This window comes from Marmota flaviventris, chromosome 9, assembly GCF_047511675.1.
Source record: "Marmota flaviventris isolate mMarFla1 chromosome 9, mMarFla1.hap1, whole genome shotgun sequence".
Lineage (NCBI taxonomy): Eukaryota > Metazoa > Chordata > Mammalia > Rodentia > Sciuridae > Marmota > Marmota flaviventris.
The window spans coordinates 80,856,252-80,869,205 of NC_092506.1; the positions used below are offsets into that span (position 1 = coordinate 80,856,252).

A 12,954-nucleotide genomic window follows, 5' to 3' on the forward strand; every position below is an offset into this window, starting at 1 on the left:
GATATGCTCCCAGTAACACACCTCCTCCAGCCATGTTCTACTTGCCTATAGTTACTACCTAAAACGGTACTCCTTTCAAATTATTAATCCATCAAATGGATTTATCCACTGATTCAATTACAACTCTCATAATCTCTTAATTTCATCTCCAAACATTTCTGAATTAAACAGGAGCTTTGGGGAGAACTCATAGTCAAACCATATTGAGAAGCTCTAGTTTCATATATTAATATAAGCCCAAGAAGAATATATTCATTTCTGCTGGTTCCAGAAACAATTCCTATGACTCTGTTTACCCACTTTAGGTCATATACCCATCCTTAGATCAGTCACAATATCAAGACAGACAGAGAATTGCAATTTTTCCAGTCTGTGTCACATGCCTAAAGGGCTAGATCTGTACCAGAGGAGGAGAGAAAGATGCTGGATGGAAAAAAAATATATATAATAGCTGCTTACTTAACACATGTATAGCCCTGTAGAGTCTGCAAAATGTTCTCATATGTTTCTTGCTTTTTGAGTCACAAAACTACCCTATGAAGAGGGCAATTCAAGTATTACTAAGAGAACAGTGGTGGGTTAAAATAACCACAAGATCTTTGTCACTATTTCCACTAAGAGATGGAGTTCATTTCCCCTTCACTTGAATCTGGGCTGGTCCCATGATACTTAGCAAATAAAATGTGATAGAACTTATTACAACTTCTCCTCAGCATCACCTTCAGAAGCATTTGTAGCTTCTACTTTCTTTGAAAATGCCCAATCTTAGCATACTCCCTCTGGAAACCAAACCACTAGACAGTGAGTTGTTCAATCCAATGGAGAGGGCACACATAGATGCTCTGGTCAAGAGTTCCAGCTGAAGGCTGGGGTTGTAGCCCAGTGGTAGAGTGCTTGCCTAGCCCATGTGAGGCACTGGATTCGATCCTCAGCCCCTCACAAAAATAAATAAAATAAAGGTATTGTATTTATCTATAACCACACACACACACACACACGTTCTAGCTGAGTTCTCAGGTAATAGCCAATCATTTTGGACATTCCAGGGTAGTTTGGTTGCAGCAATAAACAACCCAAACAGATGCAGAGCATGGTGGTCCATGCCTGTAATCCCAGCAACTCAGGAGGCTGAGACAGAAGGATAGCAAATTTGAGACTCTCAGCAATTTAGCAAGAACCTGTCTCAAAATTTAATAATTGGGGATGGAGCTCAGTGGGCATCAAACAAACAAAAAGAAAAAGAAAAGGAGGAAAAGGGGGCAGGGGAGGAGAAGAGAACCAAAACAGAAAACAAGAGTCATTCGTTTAAGGTCCCACTGCTAGAAAGTATGGGTTATGCTGCTAAGCCAGACATTCTGACTCTAAGCCCACTGGCCATTGATTCCTCATTGCCTCCTATTTAAAACAGAACAAGTCTCCATTCATATCTCCATTTGTGGAATTTCTTCCCAGGATGCCACCAGGGAAGTGGAGCATATAATTTGTTCATTCATTCAGCTGGTCGACAAACATTTGAGAAGGTCTATATGCCAGGCACCTGAACAAAATCTACTCCCAGTTCTCAAGGGACTCAAAGTTTACTCATTGGAGAGCTTTGATAACAGCTGATTTCAATAGGAACTCACAAATACCCTGATGGGGAAACTGCAAAGTGCTTTTGGAAATCATGGCCCTGCACTAAACCTAGCCCAAAGCATGAAATAATAGGCACATCTTCTAGGGTGTGGAAGGGTAAGTCTGAATCAATATAATTATTCATCAAGATAAATGTGACAGATGGAGGGCAGGGAAGAAAAACCCAAGTATTTGGGAAGAAACATGAATTCTAGTCCTAGTTCCACTCTTTACTTATATGTTCTTTTGGCGGAATCATTGAAACTCTCAGCTTCCTGGTCAATAAATCTGAGATGGGATCACACTATTTCTTCTTTATGTACTTGAGAGTTCCTCTCTTCAATTCCTGTCTTTAAGTTTGGTATTCTTTAGTTTGGTTCTTAGGTCAATGCCTTCTCATGCTGCAGATTCTTCTGAAGTGATCCGCTCCATCCACTCCTCTAGCTTTTGGTTTTACTCACAAAATAAAACCCGTATATGCTTAAACCAGTTATTTCTGTAGATGCTCTCTGAACGCATTTATCTACTTTACATTGCTAGATGTTCCAAAGGCAATGAATTCCAAAATGTGCAGACCTGAGCTATCACCATGTCCACTTAACTATCACTTCTGATTGCTTCCTTGACAATCAGTAATCAACAATGCTACACAAGCTAGTGGCCTGTGAGAGAACTTCACTGTCCCTCAACCTCACATGTAATCGTTTGTCCAGTACTGTTAATTTTGTTTCCTAAATATTTCTGGAATTCATCCCTTTGTCCAGATAGCCCACCTTCAAGATGGAATCTTAACACCAAAGTCACTCCCATAGCTCTGGGCAAATAGCTTCCCCATCCGGACTTCCGTTTCGGGACCTGTGACAGGAGCGAGTCCAGAGAAAGAAAGTAAGCCCTCAAGTCCTAGTAGGTCTGAGAAATAATAGGCCTCTACGTAGGGCCGCGCGTGCTGGCGCGCCTACTGGCGCGCCTGCGCGGGGCTCCAACAGGCGCGGCCTTTCGGCGGCCCCAGGAAGGGCAGGAGCGGGCGGGATTCCGCGGTTTGGTCCCGCCATTGGCGGGCGGTTTGAATGACGGAAGTGACGAGGGCTTGGCGATGTCCGCTCCGCAGGCGCACAAACGGCTGTGGGGAAGCTGGTCGGCAGCCACTGTTGGAGTCGGCTTCTTCTGAGCCGCGGCTGCAGGCTTCGGGCTCCCGGTTTACAGGTGAGTGAGGGTTTGCACCTGTCTCCCCGCGGCCCTCGGTATGCACGACGCCCGGAAGCCCAGACGCTGGGGGTGTGCACCAAGGACGGAGTCCCAGATTGCAGCCCGGCCCGCGGATCTCGGGTGTCGGCAGTCAGCGGGGCTCGGCTGCCGTCGGGCTGCGGCTGTACTGAGCGCACGGGATAGGAGACGCGTGCGACCCGGGCTGCTCCCGGTCCTGTTGCGCGAGTGGCGTTGCGCGCCTTCCCCGGGCGGGTTCTCGAGGGGTTCCCCTGCTGCCTCCCCCGCCCCTGAGCTTCCACGCCGCGGGGTGGAGGCTGGGGGTGTTTGCTGCTGCCACTTCCTGCAAATCACTTATGGATGTGGTCTGAATCCTGGTAGCCGTTTGGAGTCGTATTCTGCAGAGAGGATCTCTTTTGGGGTCTGCCACCCTTAAATTTCTCAGGTATTCTGTCACAGAGTCCACTTTTAAACAGTGACAGTTTTGAGTCTTTAACACAAAATGTATTTGGAGGCTTCGCATTGAGTAAGTCACATAATTACTAGAACAACCTGTTGGGGAAGATATTACTTCCCTTAAACAATTTAAGAAAATGAGACCAAAATGATTTAAATGATTTGTCCTGTGTCGTCTTCTAATAAGTGGCAGCGGTGGATCTTGAATCTGCGTCGTGAAAGTCTAGTATTTTGTGTTTACCATGTGCCAGGTACCGTTTTATTCTCAGTCTGAGATCTTACAAGACAAGTAGAAATAGGGCAGCAGGGAAAATGTCCAACGTAGAATTCCATTTGGTAGGCGTAGAAGGAAAAATGTAAATAGAAAATAACATATATAAACACTATAGTAATTGATTCGGACAATAATTGTCAATGGCTACTAAAGTAAGTAGGTAGAAGTATGGTGAAAAACATGATTTTTTTTTTATATAACCTCTACTGTATCAGACACTTATAAGAAATATAATAAATATAGTGGATAATTCTGATAGGCACCATCTTAACCAAGTGGTCAAAATTGCATCACAAGTAGTAAGGCATATCATCCTGATAGGTCAGGATGAACTTAATTATGTAGTGTTGTTGCCAGAAATGCACAACCTCTGCCTAGTCACAAGATTAGATGAATTTAAGTTGAGGATGCTGAACTAAAAAACCGGCTGGTGTTCTTTTTTTTTTTTTTAATTTAAATATTGGGGTTTTGAAAAGAGTAAGGAACTGTCCCATATTAGAGGATACCTGGCAATCATGAGAATGTAACCCACAGACATTCATTTCTTGCATTCTGAACTCTATTTACATGGAGTGTCAATGGCAGGGATACTAAGAGAGGTCTATTGTTGAGAAAACTCCACAGAGGTCTCTGAGCCTGCCTTAGCATCCACTCTCCTTCACTCAGTGTCAGACTTTCATTGTAGTCTGAGTGCTTCTAGCCTTTTCCAGCTCCTTCCTTGTTTTCTCTCCCAGAGGCATCTCCCCTAAATTTAATCCCATCTTGTCTTCTGCTTTCTGGAGCATCCAGGTACACAACACCAAATGCCTAAGATTGGGTCCTGATCCAGAAAGTAGATGGTAGTAGGATAATTGACAAAATTTGAATAAGGTCTGTAGGTTAGTTAAAAGTATTGGGCCAGTGTTCATTACCTGATTTTGGTCATTGTGTTATGGTTATGTAAGATGTTGACATCTGTAGAAACTGAGGAAAGGTGTATGGTAATTAAAATTATTTTCAAGTAAATTTTAATAGTTTTAAATTATGCATGAAAAAAGTGATTCTATCATATCATAGATAAAAATAACTATAATCCTCTGACAAATGATGATGAATACTCAAAAAGAATATGAAAAATTAGTTTTATCCTTTTATATTAGAGTGTAATTTAGAATAAAATACCCAGATCTAAGCATTCCATTTGAAGAATTTTTACATATTTGTATACTTGTTTAACCATCATACAGATCAAAATATAGAATATTACAGGCAGGCTCCTTTGTGTCCCACTCCTAGTCATTAATTTCCACAAAGGTAATCCCTGTTTTAACCTCTGTCCTTATGGATTTGTCTTGAATCCATTGTTTTTGAACATCATATGAATGGAATTTTATATGCTCTTTTTTGTATCTGGCTTTTTTTCCCATTCAGTGACATTTTAAAATTATTTTTATACACACACACACACACACACACACACTTTCTTTTTCTCCATCCAGTCATATTTTGAGATTTACCAATAATTAATTATAATAGTTTGAATATGAGTGAATTTTTCAGACAAATTAAAAAAGACTCATGTGGAAGACTAAATTTAGTCTTACTCATTTTTTCCCCATACTTCTTATTCTTCATCCTCACTCATAAAAAACAACAACTTAAATAAAACCTTCTTCAGTCCACATATCAGAAAGTCAAGCCAAATGGAATAAGGAAACCAGATTTTCTTAGCTTTGCCACTAGATATTGTCACTTAGGCAAGTCCTTTAACCCAGCGGCCTTTATTTCTTTGGGTATTGTTATGGTTTAGATGTGGTGTCACTCAAAAGCTCATGTGTGAGATAATGCAAGAAGGTTTGGAGGAGAAATGATTGGACTGTAACATTAACCTAATCAGATAATTAATCCCTGATGGGATTAACTGGGTGTTGGCTGGAGGTGGTGAGGTATGGTTAGAGGAAGTGGTTCATTGAGGGGTATGGCTATGGGGTACATATTTTGTATCTGCAGAGTGTTGTCTCTCAAGTGAGCTGATTCCCTCTGCCATGCTGTTCCGCCATGATGTACTGCCTCACCTAGATCCCCGAGTAATGGAGCTAGCCACTTATGTACTGAACCCCTGAATCCCTAAGTAAACCTTTCCTCCTCTACAGTTTTTCTGATTGGGTCTTTCAGTCACAGCAGCGAAAAAGCTGATTAAAACATCTATAAGATGAGATAGTTAACATTTTATCATTACCAAACACTTGGGAGTATCAAATCACTAAGATGCATTGGAAAAATTTTTTAGGTGCGAGCAGTTATTCCTTTTGACAGAGTCCTGTGGAAGATCCTAATTGACTGTATTTATGTAGTACTTTACATGAATTAATAATTCGCTGAATGTCATTCAGTCAATATACTTACTGAAGTACCTATGTAGGTTCAAGACACTGTTTTTAGACTATGGATATGAAACAGTAAATAATACTATATGTCTTCACTGAGTTTACATTCTGATGGAGAATTCACAGAAAAAGTATTAAACCCATAGTTTGCCAGCCCCTATTCTGTTTGCACTTGATTGAGAAGACTATCATTCATAGCATCTGAAATAGTTTTTATTTTTCATATTTATTTGAATATTAACATATTTTAGATAACAACACCATCCTTCAATTGTTAGGAATCTTGATCCATAAAGTGGCAGACTGTAATTAACAGAAAACTGGAGTAGGTCATACCTAAACAATATAGAATTCAGTCCCATATAAATGTATAGATAATATATATTACCAATGGGCAAGTTAGGGGTGAATGAATGAGTGGAGCAGGAATTCATGAAGGAAGCTAGTCTTATGCCAGCTTTAGAAACATGTTCTATCCAGTAACACAGTTTACCTCCCTGATTATTGTTGAAGAGACTTGAAAAGTGGTGACGTGTCTCAGATGAAATCATGGTTTTGCATTGATGTTAAGTGTATAATTTTTCGAAGTGGTAGTAACATGAACAAGTTGATATCAGAATTACTTAAGGGTTTTCAGATTCTACAGTGTACAGATTCTTAACTCCTCCCCCCATCCATTTTACCCATATAGAGGTATATTAAAAACTGGGGAAGAGTGGGAGATTACCTGCCTGAGTATAAAAATAGTTTTAGAAGAATATACCAGGAAATGGGGTTGGGTTTGTGGTTTCGTGGTAGAGTGCTTGCCTGGAATGTGCGAGGCACTGGGTTTGATTCTTAGCACAGCATAGAAATAAAAAATAAAAGTCCATCAACAACTAAAATAAATAGATAAGATAGATATTAAAAAAAAAATACACCCGGAAATCGAAACACTGACACATTCAATTATTCTAGAAAGGATTTTTTAAAATAGTCATCCATTTAAAACCACACCATTGTATTATTGATGAATTGTTTATTATTGATGAATTGTATGGCCCATGGAATTGATGTGATCCCATCAGATACAGTGATGCTTTGTAATTGAGATAAACAAGAAACCGGGAGCTGAATCAAGTGACCAGCAGCCCTTTACTATGGTATACCAGTCTCACTGTTTTCAGCAGGTTGTCAAGAGTTCTAAAGTATTAAACTATTATGGAAACATTTGTTCTCTGCCACACATCTTTTTAAATCTTCTGCTATTTTACATTTAAACTAAGTAAACTCTGGAAAATACTCATCAAGGACAAGTCAGGTCTTTTTCCTCACTTCTGAGAAGCACTGATCTAAGTGTTGGGTTTATAATTGCTATTTGCAAACAAGTTGGAAAATTTATTTTATTTGCCTATATACAGCCCTCTATAAATATGAATTTTTAAAATTATTTTAATCCTTGCTGCTCTATTTCAATGGCATATATCCTTATAGACATTTTTCTTTTTAAAAAATTCAGATCCTTTATATTTGAAGTATACAGAAATGAAAAGAAAGGTAAATGCTGGCAAGCTGAGATTGAGTCCCAATGAGGAAGCCTTAATTTTGAAGGAAGATTATGAAAGAAGACGAAAACTAAGATTGCTACAGGTATGATTTCTTCTGAATAAAGCTTTAAGTCTTTCTTTGTCTCTCCAACTGTTTAGGTTTTTATGTTCTGTTTTGATTTTGCATCAGAATGTCCTAATTGCACTTAAAAGCCTCTTCTGGCAGTTAAAAAAAAAAAAAAAAAGAGCCCTGGTTCTTTCATATTAACTAGTTTTGAAACATTTGAAAAATATGGTGAGATAATAAATATTTTGGGGGATAGTTGGAAGATAGGTATTATTTGATTAAATAAACATTAGAAAATAGGTCTTTAAATATTTTTAAATGATCTGTTGTCTGCAGATGAGAACAGAACATAGAATGATTTCCCAGAAGACTTGTTGAAACAATTATTTGTTTTTGAGACAAATTTAATAGAGATTATAGATTGTTCTTTTTTAACTGTCTAGAATAATGTAGGTAAGTCTTTGTGAAGCTTGCTATTCTGTCTAGAATTGATGATGATGTACCACAGAAATGGAGTTCTCATCTGGCTCTATCTCTGCTTCTTTGGGCTGTGAAATTCATTAAATCATATTTACCATTTTAACCTTTTATAGGTTATTGGAGTGATAGTAGCAGTTGCATTAGAGGTGTAGGAGAGAAAAACAATACAAATAAAGGCCTTTGAAGTCGTCTTGAGATTCTTATTTTTTCGACGTTGTTAGGATTTTCTCTTCTACAAAGAACTTAAGATGAGTCTTCAGAAGAATTGATGGGCCTGAAGAGAATTCATTTGAGTTCCTATTTCCAGATAGCTTTTCAAAAGAGTTTCAATAAGCCTCCTTCACATAATTCATTAAATGTTCATTCTTTAGGTTCGAGAACAAGAAAAGGATATCGCCTTACAGATAAGAGAAGATGTAAAGCAGAGGAGAAATCAGCACTTTACTCGTTTGGCAGAGGAGCTAAGGACAGAATGGAAAGAATCACAAACTCAGAAAATACGAAACTTGGAAAAATTGTATTTGGCAAGCTTAAGAAATATGGGAGAGGGACATCGACAGGCCAAAGAAAATGTGAGTGAGTTTCTTTGACTATCAGATTGTGGCAGTAATGTCATTTAAAAGTAAATTATATTTGTTGAATGCTTGGGTTATAAAAGTATTTTCATGTATACAATTTGTTTTGGGCAGCCTGAGCTTGCTGTTTTTTGTTTTTTTTTTTTAATCAATTTAATTTAATTTGAAAATAGTACTGTCTTTCCCCTAGTAAGTTATGTCAAGTAAAACACATCTTTCTGGGATGTTTAAATTAGCAGTATTTTCTTCCAGTTCTTACTTACCTGTATAAATTAAATAATCACCTTATGAATCAGAAGTTGTTTATCTCAAGCATTTTGGACAGATTCAGTGGAATAAATTTATATTTCTAATTTCAGTGTCATTCCTTATACCTCTAAACATGTATGGTTGGGTGTATTACATATCCTTGGATTTCATTCACAAATAATAACAATTTTTTGATGACTTGCAGAAAGGAAAGGTAGATCTTATTCAGTATTTAACGCTGCCTCCTAAATTTATTTTGATTTGTTTACTGTCGTTTGTGGTTAGAAAATATTACTTTGCCATTTCAGAATCAGTCCTACAATAAACAGGCTGGTTCCAAAGAAGATAAATCTTTGATAAAGATTAATGAGAAAAAGAAATATCTTTAAATAATGTGGCAGGCAGTCTGATTCTTGGTCCTAGTTTTGGTCTGTGTTTTTAGCATTAAGTTCAGAGATCATATTTTTGTAGCTCTATGTTTGCCATCATTAACTTTGTGCTTTAGTGCAGTTTTCCCCCAACCTTAGACATTTGTGTGGCGTCTCATGATTTTTGCTCTGGCTCGTAACTACTTTTGTTACCACAGCTTGGCATTTAATTTAAAAGGATTCTTTTATTATTTAATTTAACCCTTGTCCTAGTACTTTGATAGTCTCTTTTTGTAATATAAGTTAAATGCTTATGTTAGCTTTAAATTCAGTTGTTTCTATATTTAGTCCTTCCTGATACAGCATATTGTCAGTGGTACCACTGAATATTTTGCTGTAGTGTGTAAGGAAGTATGCCAAAATTGAAAAGTCATTTTTATTCTGAAATCAAACAGTTGCATTTCTACTAATCTTGTTTAACATGACATTTTAAGTATTGCATACTTTTAGGAACCTGATTTAGATGCTCTGGCACGTCGGGCAGCAGAAAGGAAAAGAAAAGCAGACATAAGGCATCAAGAGGCCCTGAAAGTACAGAAAAACCAAAAAGAAATATTAACGAAACAAAAAACCTGGTAATGTATTAATTTTCAAAAACTAGCATGGCTAGAAATGGGTGCTAACTAGTGTGATACAGTGGAGAGTGGTTTACTGAGGTAAACTTAATAATGAATGAGCTTTCTCTTCTAATTTGTAATCTGAACATTTGAGTGTTGTAGTAGTTGCGAAGTTTCTGGAGAAATATATAACTGGTTCAGAATGTACGTCAATCAAAATCTATTTGACTGATGTAAAAGAGGAATAAAAATCAGTGTAAATTAAGAACGTTAAAAGAAGGCTAGAGATGTAGTGGTAGAGTGCTTGTCTAATGTGTGATGTTCTGGGCTTCATCCCTGGTTCTAGGGGGAGAAAAAATACTGAAAGAGGTAGAGACTATAGATTCTGAAAGTCAATAGGCCTTTTTGTATGCCGTAAGAAGGAACCTATTACTGGTCAGCAGTGGTCATTTTATACAACATTTCTAGCTTTAACTCTAAACTGTTCTAAAAAACATTTGATGTTTGTTGGGTTGGTCTACACTATGGAGCTTATGTTTTTAGATAGTCCTCTTTTATTGGTAAATGTTTTCATACACATCCAATGTGTATAAACAGCATGCTGAGCCTGTGGTATCAGACTGTAGGACTTGTAGAGGTCCTCTGACTTTTTTATTTTTAACCCTGAGATATTACCTTAGAGATTAATTGATGATTAATTAATTGATCTCTCTCTCTTTTTTTTTAAAGGCATATAAAAGCTCGAAAGGAAGCTTTGCTTGTGGAAAAAAAGAGATCTGCTAAAATTACAAGTCGGCCACCACCTCCTCCAACTCTTTTCGAGGTGAATTACTTTGAGTTTTGGGGGGAACTAGGTTATGATAATACTTTGCTGTTAAAACTCAATGGAGTTCAAAATAATTTTCATTTGTTTAAACTTAATTGTACAAGTAATGCATAAGTATAGCTGGAGTATTTTAAAATAACCGTAGATACCATTTCACCCATAAACACTTCAGTATATATTTCTGATATATAAGGACTTTATTTTTTTAAAAAACAACATAATAATGCTATTTTCCCTAATATTTTGTAATGTTCATTGTATGTTCAGTTTTCCTCAATGGTCTTAAAGTTTTTTGTTTGTTTATTTGAAAAATTATAATGGTTTTGGTTTTCAAAAAATTATTAATAGTTCTGGTATGTTTTGAATGGTAATTGAAGATTGAATTCAAAGCCTTGCACTTGCTAGGCAAGTGCTGTTATCACTGAGCTACATCCCCAATCCTTTTTAAATTTTATTTTGAGTCAAGGTCTCACTGAGCTGCCCAGGTTGCCCTCAGACTTGGAATCTTTCTTCCTTGGCCTCCTGAGTAGCTGGAATATAGGCACAAGCCACTGTGCACAGCACCTTTTTATTATTTATTTATTTATTTAATTTGGATTTTCAGTTATTTATTTATTTGTTTTTTGGTTTCAGGAATTGAACCCAAGGGCATCATTTTTATTTTTAATGTGCTTTATTTAATGAAAAAGAAACAGCATAAGTTGTCATATAGATGTTTCCACATTTTGGATTTGGCTCACTATAGTCACCTTTCATGGATAAATTAAGGTTCAGATAAGTATTTCAAATTTCCTCAGATTATGAGATAATGGAAAAAATTTATGGAAGTAAAATGTGTGCTTTTGTGATTGGAACTCATTTTTTAAAAAAAGTTTATTGAGCAAAGAAGAAATTAATTTTTTTAAAGTATTCTTCCCTTGTTTATATTAGCTTTTTGTGATTATTGAATTGGCTACTTTGATATACATAGTTATTTTTGTCTGAAAATATTAAGTAGAAGGAAAAAAAAGAGAAATTTAGGGATGTCTAATTTAGTTGTATATTCAAGTATATTTTATGTGCATGTCATCAGCATAGTACAAGGTATTCTCTTAGGTCTTTAATTTTGTTACTTTCATGCTTTTACTTATTTATTTATCTTTTATATATATATATATATATATATATATATATATATATATATATATATATATAAAAGTTGTAGTTGAACACAATAACTCTATCTCATTTATTTATTTTTATGTGGTGTTGAGGATTGCACCCAGGGCCCCACACATGCAAGGCAAGTGTTCTACTGCTGAGCCAAAACTCCAGCCCTATTTTCATGCTTTTATGATGAGCCATCTGCCATGTAAACATTTGATCCAATAGGGTTCAGATGGAAGAGTCATGTTTCAGCCACTCCCTCAATACCACGTATGCTGCTAAAACGCAAGCAGTGTTTTAGCCATGATGCCTTTTGATTACTTTTGTCATAATTTCTAATGTTCATAAAATGCCAAGATCAAAAATTTATAAAAATCAAACAATATTATCTGTGTAAGTGCTTTGGTAGGTATGAATTATATGTAAATATGTGGTTGTTCTTTTTTCCAAATTATTATGAAAATTTTTCAAATACATAGAAGTTTAGAGTGCAATTAGTACCTTTTATATACAGGTTTTAAGTAGATAAGTGTATCTATTTGCACATTTAATGTAAAATACAGGGGTGATATTTTACCCTAAATATTTGAACATGCTTCTTATAAGAATATTCTCTTATATAATCACAATACCATTATCACTCTAAGAAAATTAGCATTAATTCCTTAATATCACTTAATATGCAATCCATAATCACTATTTTTTGATTGGCCCTAAATTCTCTAGTCTTATAACTTTTTCTTTTTAAAATTAGGGTCTGTCTTGGTTCTCACATTGCTTCTGCTTTTTTCGTTTCTCTTATTCTACAGCATTATCTACCCCAGCTCTTGTTAACTTATTTGTTTTAGACTTTTGAAGAGACTAAACTAGTTTCACATATTCTGCCCTTGTCTTATTTCCACATGGGTTTATGCACTGTATTTCCATTAAACTGGAGGTAGGCTTAAAAGCTTGATTATATTTTGCAAGAATACTGTATAGGTGATGTTGTGTAGTCTATGATGTCACTTCAGGCAGTACAGAATGGCGGTTGCTTTCCTATTAATGATTCTAAGTTTGATCAATCGGTTATAGTGGTGACTATGAAGGATGTCTATCTAAAAGGCATAATTTTCCCTTTTCAGTTACCACCTATTCTGTGAGGTAACACTTTGGAGCCTGGCTGGTATTGTCATCCTGCATTAATT

General features: G+C 36.4%; 1 protein-coding gene across 6 annotated transcripts in view; it reads left to right on the forward strand.

Moving 5' to 3' along the window:
• Positions 1 to 2,734: 2,734 nt before the first annotated feature.
• Positions 2,735 to 12,954, forward strand: part of Cep295 (centrosomal protein 295) — a 58,213-nt gene continuing 47,993 nt past the window's right edge. For all 6 annotated transcript variants that reach the window (XM_071616603.1, XM_071616605.1, XM_071616604.1 and 3 more), the window contains exons 1-5: positions 2,735 to 2,817; positions 7,412 to 7,542; positions 8,358 to 8,558; positions 9,689 to 9,813; positions 10,525 to 10,618. In XM_071616603.1, the coding sequence (XP_071472704.1) occupies positions 7,438 to 7,542; positions 8,358 to 8,558; positions 9,689 to 9,813; positions 10,525 to 10,618 (525 nt within the window). In that variant the 5' untranslated portion in view covers positions 2,735 to 2,817; positions 7,412 to 7,437. The remainder of the gene's footprint in view (positions 2,818 to 7,411; positions 7,543 to 8,357; positions 8,559 to 9,688; positions 9,814 to 10,524; positions 10,619 to 12,954) is intronic.